The sequence below is a fragment of the Fundulus heteroclitus genome, chromosome 23 (assembly GCF_011125445.2).
Source record: "Fundulus heteroclitus isolate FHET01 chromosome 23, MU-UCD_Fhet_4.1, whole genome shotgun sequence".
Classification (NCBI taxonomy): Eukaryota; Metazoa; Chordata; class Actinopteri; order Cyprinodontiformes; family Fundulidae; genus Fundulus; species Fundulus heteroclitus.
The window spans coordinates 8,657,879-8,672,854 of NC_046383.1; the positions used below are offsets into that span (position 1 = coordinate 8,657,879).

General features: G+C 39.4%; 1 protein-coding gene across 1 annotated transcript in view; it reads right to left on the reverse strand.

Annotated features, from left to right (window-relative positions):
• fat2 (FAT atypical cadherin 2) overlaps window positions 1-14,976 on the reverse strand; it is a 120,670-nt gene that overhangs the window by 90,476 nt on the left and 15,218 nt on the right. The window contains exons 2-3 of the mRNA XM_012861754.3: window positions 9,097-12,354; window positions 6,022-6,333 (exon numbers count right to left, since the gene is read on the reverse strand). Of these exons, the coding sequence (XP_012717208.2) occupies window positions 6,022-6,333; window positions 9,097-12,328 (3,544 nt within the window). The 5' untranslated portion in view covers window positions 12,329-12,354. The remainder of the gene's footprint in view (window positions 1-6,021; window positions 6,334-9,096; window positions 12,355-14,976) is intronic.

The following is a 14,976-nucleotide window of genomic DNA, read 5'->3' on the forward strand; positions in this document are numbered from 1 at the left end:
AGGTGGATCATGTTCTTAAGATCTTGTTTCAACAGAACATTTATTTCACGCACAGTGACTGAATCTGTCTACTTTTATATGGCTTATTATCATCTATGCATGTAATCAGAAGGCATTTACAGTTTTCTTTCCTGGATAACCTTTTAGGTCGGAGTACTGTAATCTCAAAAAATATTTTTGATTCCAGCTGAGCAGCCGAAAGTAGTCAGACAATTTAACTGAACTAAAGTGACTTCAGATTATGTTTTCCTCAAACCAAAAAAAAATCGAAACTTCATTTCCACTGCTGAAATGCGTAGCCTCCCTGAAGTCATTAATGTAAAGGAATCACCATATTAATGAGATTCCTGAAACATTTTCATTGCAAAGTTGGCTTAAAAAGGCCCCCTGGAAAAGAGTGGATTTTGCAAACCAAAGTAAAAAACCCAATTAAAGGTGCATTATTCCTCATCTTACTGCGCAAAAAATGTTACAAGTTTCCCAATATACACTTTTGTGGGAAACTTACCCCCAAATACTTTGCTAATAAACTGTTAACCTTTTCAATATTTTGGGTTGCCAACTGTCCCTTGGAAAACAGAACTGACGCACATTTAGGTTTTAGTCAAATGTTTACAAAATAATTTCTTACACAGAGGAAAAGGCAAAAAAAAAAAAAAGTTTTATCATGTCAGAAGGCTGGAAGACAAGGGCTATCCAAGAAGGGTCACTTATTTATTTTTCAAAGAGTTAGCAACCCTATATAGTGCTGTCTACACATCCTGGTCATTATTTTTGAAAACGTATTGCATATTTGTTGTAATCTTGTTTTTGTGCCTAAATCCGTTAGTGTGGCGCCCTCCTATGCACTGTTGCCTTGCAGCAAGAAGGTTCTGGGTTCAAATCCAACCCTGGGCCTTTCTGCATGGAGTTTGCATGTTCTCCCTGTGCATGCGTGGGTTCTCTCTGGGCTGTTAGGTTAATTGGCTTCTCTAAATTGTCTGAAGTTAAGTTACAACAAGGTTGAAGGTGTTCAATTTGTTAACATCTGAACGCTGGTGGTTAGAGTAGATTTTCAGTAGGGATATCACAATAAAAAAAGGAGCTGAATACAAATGCATATTGTATGCTTTGGATTTGTTTATAAAAAAAGCAAATATATTTTAAAGTTAGTACGTAAGTTTGTTGTTGAGAACATGCATCTGTATTTATAACATGTAAAAAACTAACCAACATTTTCAAGATGTTCACCAGTACCTAAAATTCTAACAGATATAATATTTTAATAATACGTTTTCAAGACTTCTACTTGGAAGCTAAGGTAAAGGTTTGAGTTGAGTGGCTTGCTGGGTCAGATCCAATTAAATGATGTCAGCCAAGACTTGACATTAGGAAATCCTCAGGATACAAAAAATACACAGAAACACAATGAACACCTTCAACCAAAAAACACTCCATTCTGCTCTCATGTTCGCGAGTAAATGAATCTCAAATACAGCTGCGTACAGACAAAAACGGCTTCTCCTTGTATGACACAGGGGGAGTGTTTCGACACCTACAGGTCGGTCTGTCTCCCTCTCAACACAACTGGCCTTCTCTTTCTGTAATCCCTTAGTATATTAGCCTTAGGGTGTGGACAAACAGCATAGCAGATAATAGGAGGAGGACAGGACTTGTAGTGGCTTGTAACGGCAGACCTCACGGTGCTCTCCTTTACCTGAACATCAAAGTCCTCACCAGGTAATTTGGTTGTAACTGTCAACAGTGTGCGCAGATACTGCGGGTTTTACAGTCACTTTTCAAAAATATTTACTTCTTTATCGAAATCATGTAACAGAAAGTTTCGACGGGACTGCCTGTATATTTGCTTGGAAGTTTTAATTTCAGCTTGGCTCTCTCTGAACATGCCTGCGCGCTGCTCAGACTTGTACAAACAGAAACCTTTCAACAACCCTTCTTGTGAAAACTAAAACTGCCGTTGGTCTTTACAGCTGCACTGTTGCCCCTGAATCAGGATGTAAAACTGTCCTTGGGGATGTGCCGAAATAACGAGCCAAAGAGAGAGAAAGTGATCAACCAGATGTCTTTTAAGCAAAAAGAGAGTTTTAATAAAGGTGTAAATCATTCATAAGAGAATGTGAGGCCTATATTTCTATTTAAACTATGTGTGCAATGGATGTATAACACACTGAAACCTAATCAATTTACATCCATGAAGCCACAGTTGCCGTAAAACCTAAATGTAGGACATTAGCTCATAAAAACCTTCAATTACGTACATAAATACTAATATATTTTAGTTTTCAAACAATGCCATCAATTTCACTGTATTATTTAACATGTTTTCTGTCTATGTGAACCCAGCAGATTGCATTGAGTCATTGACTTCAAGCAGTCATTCCTCCTGGGAGTAGCATGTTGTGACAGTGGGAACGAAAACTCCTCTTTAACATGAAGAAACCTTCCGTAAAACCAGACTCAACGTGAACGGCCATCTGTTACGACCAATGGGGACTTTGAGAAGAAAGAAAAGTAAATAGGGTAATGGCAGCACTACTTCATTCGGCTTCATCTTATAGAGCGAAACAACTAAGCAGAAAAGCTCTAAGCCAGTTAGGAATGTCTATATCTATCTCAGAGAAAGAAATGGTAAAAATGAAACTTTGATGAGACTCGGCCAATAAAAACAAACTACAAAGAAAGTGGTATAGGAAATAAATATCAATGTGCCAGCACAGCACAAGTATTTTCAGTGATGGAAGCAATGGTTTCCTTTAAACTTATTTTATTGTTAGTCTGTTTTGGGATAACACACATACCCGGTAATACATTCAGAGCTGAAAGAAAGGAATTCATCTTTCAATTCTAGGCTGTAACTATCAGAACACACTAAAAAGACCTCAAGTAGAAAAAAGCATGCAACAGATTCCATACCAACAGTATGGCACAAAAACAATTTCCCCCCTGGGATTATTAAAGTATGTCTGATTCTGATTCTGATTGTTAAGCAAAACGAAGCCAAATTGGGAAGAAAATATGTATATGTCACTAATTAACCCTTATTGTTGTCATGAGAGGAGCAGCCAGCTGCTGCTAAACAAACGCAGCTCATTAACCGACCATAATCTGTGGCAACCCCCTCAATAAAAGAAGGAGTTTTTGGAGTTTGCTGCTCTGTGCCAAGCTGGACGAACCTCAGCAATAACCTTAGAGGAGCAACTGTTGCTGCCCTATAAATCTGGGAAGGCTTAAAGGCTCTTTGAAAAGGAATTGAGGTTGATTATGCAGGGAAGATTTATTATTCAACACTTAACACAGCCATTAGTCTTTTCGGGAGTGGATGTCCAAGGAGATTCAACCCACAGTCAGATTGCGCAATCCTCAGAGAAATGACAGCAAAACCCAAGACCTCCATCTCAAACTCTAAAGGTCTCCGGTTACATGTTAAAGGTTTCGATGAAAAAAGGCCAATGGGAGAACAGCTTGTTTAAAAGGTTTGAGGAGAAAGGCTCTTCACCCTAAAAAGAACGTTAACACCACTTAAGTTTGTAAAGTGGCATCAGAGTGCACCACACAACTTAAGGAACAATCTCCTTCGGACAGAAAAGACCAAACAGTCAACACAAACACCTTTTTCAACCTGTCAATCATGTTGGTGAAGGGTCGATGATATGGTCTTGCTTTGTAGCTAAATGACTTGGACACCTTGGCGTTGACCATAAACTTCTTTATACCAATCTGATCTCCGTGAATTTTAACCACATCTCTCTTTCTTCCACTCTCCCCACCTTAACTCGACACATGCCGCACCTGAGACAAAAAAACACTTTAATTGTATACCAACACCAAGGAGGCAGACAGCTCATCCACTCTCCCTCCCCAGGGGGGCACAGATTTCAACCCGGTTCATCTTCATCTTCAGCCTGTTTAGAAACCCCTTCTACACAGAGAAACAACTGTGGGTTTCACATTGAAGAGGCAGTCGGTGGAGACTAAAGAAGCTTTCAGCGACTGTTTCAGCTCCCCTGGGGCTCTGTGCTCCTCAAGGGGTGGACATCAGAGACTGCAACATGGACAACATTAACTTCTGTGTGGAAAACACTGAAGGTACGGGCCCTGGATCAACCCTGATATACATAAAAGCTCTCCTTAAAGAAAAGAATAGACCCTTTAGATTAGGAAAGAAGGAGAAGCAGAGAAGGATGATCAAGTATGGAAAGCACATCTACAGGAAAAATGTTGAGGGCCCACTCTAGCAGATCAATGTAAGTTTGTCAACTTTATTTAAACACCAAAGTCCCAGCGTATAGGAGACTTAGGCTGGGTGAATGATCTGAACAGGTTTTTCAGCCAGTTTGATCAGACACTCACTCCTCCCCTAACCCCATCTGCCCTACTGTAACTCCCCTTATCTTTGATTACTGCCTGCTCCCAGAACTTCAGACCTCTTAGCTCTCAGACACCACCATCCATCCCCCATCCGCTTCAGACGACTTTGTCCCACAGTCCCCATCCCCCACCGTCATCCCGTCCCTTTTAACGCTGTAGGTGAGAAACGAGTGCAAAAGATCAAGGTGTGAACGGCTGCAGGTCCAGATGGTATCAGCTCCAGGCTCTTGAGGTGCTGTGCAGATCAGCTGTGTGGCATCACACCATACACACGGTAGTACAAAGTGCCATTCTGTGGAAGACTTCCTGTGTGATACCACTGCTGAAGACCACACATCCGAAGGACCTCGGATGTTACAGGGCAGTAGTACTGACCTCGCATCTGATGACCCTGAATCTGGACAGATCATTTCTAAACCATCTTCGACCCCTGAAGAGGTCTATTGGATCAGCTGCAGTTCACCCACCAGCCTGACATCAGGCTGGATGATACCATCATATGACCCACAGGAAGAAGCCTGGAAGCACTGTGAGGACCATGTTCACTGATTTCTCCAAAGCTTTTAATACCATTCAGGCGGGACTTCTGAGGGACAAGTTTGAGCTGTCAGGAGTGGATTACCACCTGTCCCAGTGAATAGAGGACTACCTCACTAGCCATCCACAGCATGCAAGGACACAGGGCTGTGTCTCTGTCTGGCTGGTGTACAGTATGGGGTGCACTAGGAACTGTGCTGTTCACCCTCTACACTGCAGACTACCAACTCCCCTTTCAGAGGCTCTAAGATCACTCAGCAACAGTCGGCTTAATCACATTTGAAGATGATTCAGAGTATAGACAGTGACCAATCTACAACGGTGCAGTTTGTTGGAACATTATCTACAGCTGAGAGGAAGTAGCTTCAGATACACTCTTCAGTAATGCCAGCTCTGACCTAGGAAGCCTCTTCTATCTGGTCCAGGTGGTCAGAGATAGATAAACTCTGGCAAAAATAACATCATTGTTGGACAATGTCTTACACACTTATTCCATTTCATTATGCTATTTACTAACAACTGTACAGTGTTTTTTTTTTACACATTTGCCCTTACTGCCGATACTCCTATTCTTATTTTTTGTTTTAGATTTGTACCTTTGTGTGGATCTACAAGAGTCCTGTTACGCTTGACTTTGCTGCTGGGACACATGAATTTCAAGTTTAAACTAAAATATCCTGATGGGACGTCAAAATAGTTTTGGAGGAAAAAAACATTTGCAAAACTAAATATTCAGAAGGAACGCTGTAATGAAGATTGGCATCAATTATTCCACAACGATGGGAGAGACTGATAAGGTCATATAGGAAACAAGGACAGAGTATTTGCTGCCAAAAAAATCCTTGATTCACTTTAAAGTTTGGCTGTTATTTCTGGTCACTGTCTTTTAAATATCTCTATATATTAAATATATTTCCTGTAATTTAAAATGTACAGACTTGGAGACCATCGTGTGAATTAAACACTCCCCATGCTTATCAGTCAGCAAAACAGCCTTTTATGGAACATTTTTGAAAACCTACTGAAAAATAATAATCAGTATTTTTGACAGATGGAGAGATAGATTGACTATTAAAGTATATTCGATTTGTACTAAGTAGGTTTTGTTGCCTTTACCTGTTTTTGGATCCACATCAAAATATGTCCGATGAGATTCCAACATCTGGAAGGAAAGTTTCCCCTGGGAGGAAGAGTCCACATCTGTAGCCAACACCTTGACGACAGAGGTCCTTTTGTCCATGTTCTCCTGGATGGATGCAAAATACACGGGCTGGGAAAGCTCTGGGGCGTTGTCGTTAACGTCCAGGACCTCCAAGAAGACCTGAGTCCAGGAGATCAGAGGCTCAGTGCCCAGATCTGTGACGTAGACAGAGAGCCAGTAATGCTGCACCATCTCTCGGTCCAGCTTCTCCGCGGTACGAATCACCCCTGAGGAAAAGGAACGTTTTGAATTTATTATAATCCACTTTTTTAATAACCTTTGACCTAGAGAAAAGGAAAAATTAAATTTTACATTTCAAACTCACTAACGTAAGTGGCACTTTTTGCAAGTAAAAACCAAAGAATCCAAAACCAAACAACCAATTGTATGCAGCAGTCCACCAAAAGCATTAAGAGGAACCATGTACAGCTCATATTTTCTTTCAGAAGCAATTTAAACTAACTTCACTCAGAGGGATAACTTAAAAATATTTAGCAGAAAAAAAAATAATCATGTAATAATTCATCACTGTCCTGTCATGACAGAGAACTCCATTTACTCTGATTTTATCTGAGCCTTAAGTGCAGCGTCAGACTAATGGAATGCAGGAATGATATGCTGCGGGGTCACCAGGTATCCTCCACATGCGAACACACTGATGGAAAAATACCTGCGTCCCCCCCAGAGGAAACACTGCCCTGTACAATACATGCTTCTATGCTTTACATAAACTGTGAAACAAAATGAGGAAACGTATCTAGCCCTTTGGGTTTTACAGCTGTCAGACATGGAAAACAGATCCTAAATATGCAAGATCGTATTGCTGATGATCTGTTGATAGGATATGGTGTTTGTGAATGCACCTGAGTCCGACCTCCAACCTAGTTGGTATTTAATGCTGATATGTCAAACTTTCCCCTCTAAATCAACAATCACAAAAACATTCTCATTGCAAGCTCATTTTAGATGCTTTTCTAGAGATTTAAATCATATCACTTGAACTTCTGTCAGAACAAGCGGCCACCTGGAGTTCAGCCTGGAGATGAACTGTCACATAATTTCACACCTTAAACTGATTTGTGGACTCTGTTGATTTTTGAAACATGACATGTAAATAGACAAGCAAATGATGTTTACTTTTAAAACTAAGATGAATGTCAGGACTAGCTTACTACCTGAGAATTTCGATCTTGCGTAACTTCTGACTTTCATTGAAATGGGTCACTTAAAGATTTAAAGATAGCATTCAAGAACTTTAAAAAATTACTTTTGGAACAGCCAAATGGGTTATTTTCAGACCACATAATAATTATAAACTTCTATGTGATATTTGTTGCAGCAGCAACCAAACTGTAGTTTGTACAGCTGAGCAGGATCTTTAAATAAATATTCAAAACTGATCTTTGTTTCTTTGGTTTATTGACAAAAAAATGGGTAAATATAGATATCTAAATGGATATTTGAAATTATTCAATAAATTACGATATTATTGAAAGGTTTGTATATTTCAGAACTTGGTTCACTAAGGCAAATACATTATATAGATTAACATGGACTAATGATGTTTTAAAGTCTTTATTTCTGTTAATTATACTTAAACACAGCATTTAAGATTAGAGTTTGTATTAGAGCTATAAAAAAGCAACATCTTCTTGAATTTTCATGCAGAAAAAGGGCTTAATGAAAAATAAGTTTAATACTGGCTTAAAGATTGTTTTTCTTTTCAAAGGGTACTTTTATTCTGACAAACAAGCCATTTAGAAATGTACATTTTAAAATAGTGAATATATATTCAATATATTTAATATGACTGTAGATTTTACTCATACTTGTACCAAAATCATCTTCTTACAATCAACGTAATAGATAACGTAGTAGACTATAATATAGTAAAAGATCTGTGATAAGCAATAATTATAAAACCACAAATTCAGCATATTTACCGTTGTACATCAGACCACAACAGTTTATTTGGTGTTATTTTCCAATAATCAGAAAAGGCAAATTTCATAGTCAAATAAATCTAACCAGATTTCACAAGTGAAAATTACCACCTATGGCGGCTCTTGTGTTGACAAATAAATTAAACTCTGGGGTTGATTTAATCATTAATTCCTTGGTTATTGTTAAAACATGAAATAAAATCTTAAATTCCACGATGTCCCTTTTTATCATGCAGTAAAGAGGTTGTTCTTGTTCATTATTAATATAATCTTCACTACAGAGGAGAAAGCCTGTCAAAATTACCAGAAATTAATAGATAAAATTGATATGCAAGCTAATACTTAAACATCCTCATCCTCCAACAGACTGTATGAAGATGACACAGTTGTATTGTGTATATGATAAACACAGCTGCAAAGTGAACAACGGCCAAGGAAAACATTAGATGCTGGCTGAACTCCTTATAATTTGGATGCAAAAGAAAAGTGAAGAATATTATTAAAAGTGAAAACACAAACAGACAAGAGTGTATGTAATTCCAATGAAACTTTTAAAGTCATATAAAACATCTCACCAATCCAGGTGAGATATTGCTTTGTTTGACAAGCTAACCTGTAAAATGTTTCAGTTTATATGTACATATGTATGTCATTTGTGTTAATAATGTTTATTTTTGTCATTTTAGATTTTGTCTTGTATGTTTTCTTGTAAAGAAAATAATAGTTTTTTAGCTATAACATGAAATCAAACTGTAACATTCAAGTTGAATTTATTATTTATTTATGTCCTATTAATTTCAAATGTTCATAACTTGTGACAGAAGGAACTATTTATAAATGTATTGGATTCAGTTGCCAATACATTTTGGTAAAGCAGTCATAGTAAAAATGCTCAAAAGGTTGTTATTGCTAAAAACCGACTTAACAAGATCAAGGATATCTACATGTTCTACTTCTGGTTGCTCTATCATGCAGTTTAGGACCAAACTTAATTTAAAATTGCACCATCTAATTAAAGCAATGGAAGAAAAAAAATATTTTCTTTACCTGTTTCTTCATCAATGGAGAAAACGCCAAGCCTCGATCCATCACTGATATGGTATCTTAGAACTCCGTCTTGACCCACATCTTTGTCTGAAGCTGACACCGTTACCACTGATGTTCCCACCGCTGCGTCCTCCATCACTGCAGCTTCATACACAAACTCTGTGAACACTGGCTTGTGCAGGTTTTCGTTGACATCCAGAACCTCAATCTCCACAAAGCAGGATGATGACAAGGAGCGTGGAAGGCCGTGGTCCACGGCTCGCACTGTGAGATTGTAAGCCCGCCGCCTCTCAAAGTCCAGCTCACGCTCAAGGGTCAAAGCTCCAGTAGAGGAGTCGAGACGGAAGATCTCTCTTTCTGTATTAAGGTTGTACGTCACGAGACCACCACTACCCAGGTCTAGGTCCACACTCTCCACCCAAACAAGCAGCGTTCCCACGGGGACATCCTCTGCAACTTTTATATGATAGACTGTTGGTACAAATTTAGGTGGGTTGTCATTTATATCCTCCAAAATCACCACCAGGTTCGTGGTGGAGAACAACTGAGGACCGAGTCTTGCTTGGTCTGTGGCTTTGATCCAGAGGTCATGCCTGGGAGAGCTTTCTCGATCCAACAGACCTGTCAAAATCACCTCTCCAGTCAGCTCATCAACTTTGAATGTGTCAGTGGGAGTCAGGAAGGAATATTGGACATTTCCATTAAAATCTTTGTCAAAGTCCACTGCTCGAGCCGTGAAGATAACAGAGTCTTCCTCAGAATTTTCAGGTACACGAATCACATATCTGGGCTGATCAAAAACAGGAGGGTTGTCATTGACATCCAATATGGTGACAGCAAGTAATTTCCACACAGATGTTTGTGGTGTTCCCAAGTCGTAAACTGTGATGTTAAGGATGTAGAACTCTTTGGTCTCTCTATCCAGGGAGCAAACCAAGCGGAGGTCCCCAGAGAATGTGTCGATGGCAAAACAGCCATCTTCATTCCCTGTCGATATGGCATACACCAGCTTACTGTTAAAGCCAGAGTCTTCATCTGTAGCCTTGAACCGAAGAATGGTGGAATTAAGTGGATAGTTCTCAGCAATGTCGATAGTACTGGGAATGCTCTTATCAATTTTAGGAGAATGTCGGTTGGTGATGTGGATATCTGAGAAAGACTCTTCCTCCTGGTTGATTAAAACTGGCTTTATCGACTCTATTAGTTTATCAGTCATCTGTTTAAAAATTCCTGTTTCCAGGCAGCTCACAGTGGCATTGTCACCTTTGTTTGTGACCGTTACTCTAACAACTGAGGCTTCAGAGTGATGCTTGCCATCTGTAGCAACAACTTTCAGGGTAAATGAGCCATCCTGTGGTGGAATTCGCTTTTTAAGAAAGATTGCTCCAGAAACAGGATCAATGTGAAAGATTTGAGGCTCATTACCCGACTCTATGACGTACCGGAGCTGCTGCAACTCATCTAAATCAATGGCCGAAACCTCAGCAAGTGTGCTTCCCACTTTTAAATCGAGAGGTATGGTGATGTTGCAGTTGACTCTCTCAAACAGAGGGATGTTATCATTCAAATTGTTCAGGGTTATTGTCACGGGGCATTCGCTGACCTGACTAAAGGGGCTGCCATTGTCCGAAGCCCAGACTCTCAGGTGATATCGGCGTTTCATCAGCTCATAGTCTAGGTGTTCAGAGGTTGAGATGATGCCTGTAAATGAGTCTATGGTGAAAGGCAAAGGACCTGAACTTGCAATGGAGTAGGTAACAAAGCCGTTTTTGCCTACATCGATATCTGAAGCTGCGACTTTGAGAACACTGCTGCCGACAGGGATGTTTTCATCCACTGTAGCCTGATACGACGATTGTCGGAACTGTGGGCTGTTGTCATTTTCGTCAGCTATCTTGACCACAATGTGAGTCTCTGCTTCACCTTGATTGGCTACCACATCAAATTCATATCGATTTTTTCTCTCATAGTCAAATTTGTCTGCTGTTATGATAATCCCAGTTCTGGAATTTATTTTAAAACTCAAGCTGTCCTGATTATTTTTGATGCTGAATGTAACATTTTGATGAAATGAGGTGAGAGAGACTTTAACTACATGAGTTTTAGGAGGGGAAAACTCACTCAAGGTGACGGTGTAGGTGTCCTCCAGAAAGCTTAAAGGTCTATAATGACTGGCTGGAACATGGATTTTTGTAATAGGAGACAGAAAGCTTGGAGAGCTCCTATCTTTAGCTTGAAGGGACAGATTCAGTCCAAAAGGGTTTTGAGACCAAACAATCCTCTTTGTAGAAACAACTTGGAAGTCTGAGCTTTTCACACCTGAAGGGATTATTTCAAACCACTGGTGGGGATCCCCAGTAACAATGCGAAGGGATTCCACAGGCTTTATTCCAGCTTCTACGTGAATGCTGATATCCACATTTCCATCTGCAGACAGTTTGGCTTTTGGGGGAGGTGTGATAACTGGAGACTTATTGGGCATCTTTTGAATATTTACTGTGACACGAGCAGTGTTTCCAAATTTTTGAATGCCTGATATCTTTTTCGTTCTGTCCTCTGCTAACACTGTGAGGTCATATCTCTGCATCTGAGTATAATTAAGCTTCTTGATAAGGGTGACAGTGCCTGTGAATGGATCAACAGAAAATGGATGAGCTCTGCTAGTGAAGGAGTAAAAAAACTCAGCATTGCTCCCCATGTCAGCATCTGTAGCAGTGACTTGGACCACACGCGACTTGAGCGGAGTGTCCTCCCTGATGTTCACATTGTACGATGCAGGGTAGAAGAGAGGCTTTAAGTCGTTGGTGTCGAGCACCTGGACAAACACCTTTGTCTTTGCCTGGGATGCAAAAGTTTGTTCTCTTGCTTCTACTGTGAGAGTATAGCTGTCTCTGACTTCCCTGTTTAACAGTGCTGAGTTACTGCTGCGAGTTTTGATCCTGAGGAAACAGAAATCCCCAACCGAGAGAGCCTCTGCTTGAAACAAATCGTCGTCGTCGCCGGCAATGATGTTATATTTGATTGTCCAGAGTGGGTCTATCAGCTGAATACCTGTCTTCACGGGCATCTCAACATACATCCGTGGGGCAGAGTTTTCATTGATAGAGGCATTGTAAAGATGATGCGTGAAACTTAGCAGAGAGGTGTCTTCTCCTTTTCCCATTACTCCATGATACCTTGTCACAAGGAGACATTGGACTAAAATAAACAGCTTTGTTCCAGGTGCTGCCATCTTCGGTACCTCGTCTAACCTCAGACCTGTGAGACAGAAAAACAGGAGATGTTAAAATAAATAGAGATATAGAGATATTAAGGCCTTGAAGCAAAAACAATGGCGTTCTTTTACTCTTGTGTGTATCGACTTGTTCATCTGCACACAATACACTTGTAGTCATAACTAATACCCACATTATTATGTATACACGGTACACATTCACACAGCAGCAAAGAGGATGCCTGTGGTGTGTCTGACTAGTCCTAACTTGCTCATGCAAAAAAAAAAAAAACTGTAAAACAAGTAAAACAGAGGACTGTTTCAGAAAGGTGGCAGCCAGATTCCCTCCTCACATTTATTCCTTTGGAGACACTGGAAACAAATATTCTTCAAAGAGATTCCCTCTAAGCTTCTGCTTTGGCTGCAGGATTTGTTCTTCGATGACTTGGTATCTTGCAGATGACAGCAACGGGTAGAGGGGGTATCTTAATTGAAACGGCTATGATCTGTACTGACCTACTAACTAACTGTACTGGTAACAGCTGCCATGAGTCATCAAACTGCTCTATTTGTATCATGTTCAACGGAAGACCCCAGCCTGATATTCATGAAATACTAGAAATGGATGACCAACAAAATAGTATGTAGTGATTGTATAGTACGTAAACATTCCTTTAACATTGTGCTAAAATATGTTATTGGTTAAAATTTGGTTAACTTTTTTTTACAGAGTTCCAGTGAGAAGTTTACATTCACTCATTATGGGCAGAAATGTCATGAAGGTGCTTTTGATGATAAAGTGAGAAGATTTTTTTTCCAAGGAAAAATGCTCATACTACAATCAACTGAAAAACCGCAATGTATTAAAACAAACAAGTACTGAGCACACAGGTTTCATTGGATTTTGGATGTACTCTAATCCACAGAGCATCAAAATTATACATTATATGCTTGTCAAATCTCTCTGAAATCACTAATTCATAATAAAGGAACATTTCAAGTAAATTAGAAACAAAATCAAAGTAGGAATGTAGGTTGACATAAGTTGACAAACTTTTGGAAGTACTTTATAATAATATGAAGATTCCAGGATTAGTGGATCCAAATTTGTACTTCTGTTAAAGTTTTGCAGCTGTATTACTATTGTCCCAAAATGTCCCCCCTCAACAAATAGGAATTTTTTTCAGATGCTGAAAAGCAATCCAGGATCTACCAAGACCAATGCCACTCGTTATGAACTCAAATGACCACAACCAAGTAAAAAAAAACACAAAAAATTGGCTTCTTCAAGCTTGAGCCATATGCCTTCTGGAGAAACGTTTTATGCTCAGATAAGACAAATGCTTAGCTGTTTGGCCACAATGACACAAGGCTTTCAAATAAAAGAACACAGCAATATGGTAATGATTCCATCATGCTTTGAGGCTGTTTTACTATCAGAAGTGGTGATGCCTGTGCTCAAAATCATCAGATTGTTTGCAAAGCGTCCGCTGTCTGAACGGTCATATCGCAATTTATCCATCTTTCACATCACTCTCCTGTCTCTCACTACCCATCCACACACAGTAGTAGCAGCTAGCGCTCCATAAGAGACCATTATTGATGGCTGTGCTGCTTTCTTCTTACCTAACTTCGTCTTGCTATGATATGGTCTTAATATTTTTGACTCCCATTGCTCAACAACTTTCTAATAAGAAAAGATGACGGCCAGTATCTGCATTTTTTTTTTCCTTTTTACATTTTTTTCCTAAACAAAGCTTTAATGAACACTTCTAGAAACAATTAAATTCACCATTACTTCCACATACAGTGTGCTGCTGTGTGACGTGTCCTTCTGTCATCTGCGCATGCGGGTCGTTTGTGGTCTTGAACTATTCAGACAACAGTATGATGGCGGTTGCATTTAATAGTAATATGAAACCCCACTTCAAAAAAGTCTAATTTCAGCAAAAAAAAAAAACAAAAAACAGAATTGAGCATCGAGACCTGCAGTGTGAACATAGCCAAAGAGAGTTATCTACTCTAGGGAAGAAATGACATGTAATTTACTTTCCTTTCTCATATACCAAAGGTTCAATGGTGAAATTATTAGTGAAAGCTTTCTGCCAGCTCTCTAAGACGACTGAAGCATCCAGTTATTTAAATGAATTATGTAAGATGCAAACAAAGAATGTTTATGAATACCCATGTCGTATGTTATCCTACAATCCATGTGGGATCTGAAAACAGTGCTCTGATACACACTTTGCTGAGCATGCAGGTGTTTGACTGGCGCTGGTGGTTTCAGTATTGGATGCCAGGTATGTTGGATTTTATCTTCATTCACTCGGTGACAGGTATTGAGATTATAACCGTCAGCGTGGCACTTAGGTTTCAAAATCTATTTAGAGGATCTTGTAAACTTTGGCATTTCAGATGCACAACACTGAACCTTTTTTTCCCTATTTTTCCACATGCATACTGCACTACCAGCAACAAGTGTCCCACTCCTAATTTATACTGTGTGCTTAGACCTCAAATGTCATCTGAAATATATGGATTAACGGCTTAGTCATGATGATGAACGAAGAAATCTCCAGTGTACTAATTATGGGCTAAAATGAAATTTCTCTTCAGAAACACTTTAGTGTCAGTACTAAAGTGTGAACATAAGAAACCCAAGTAAT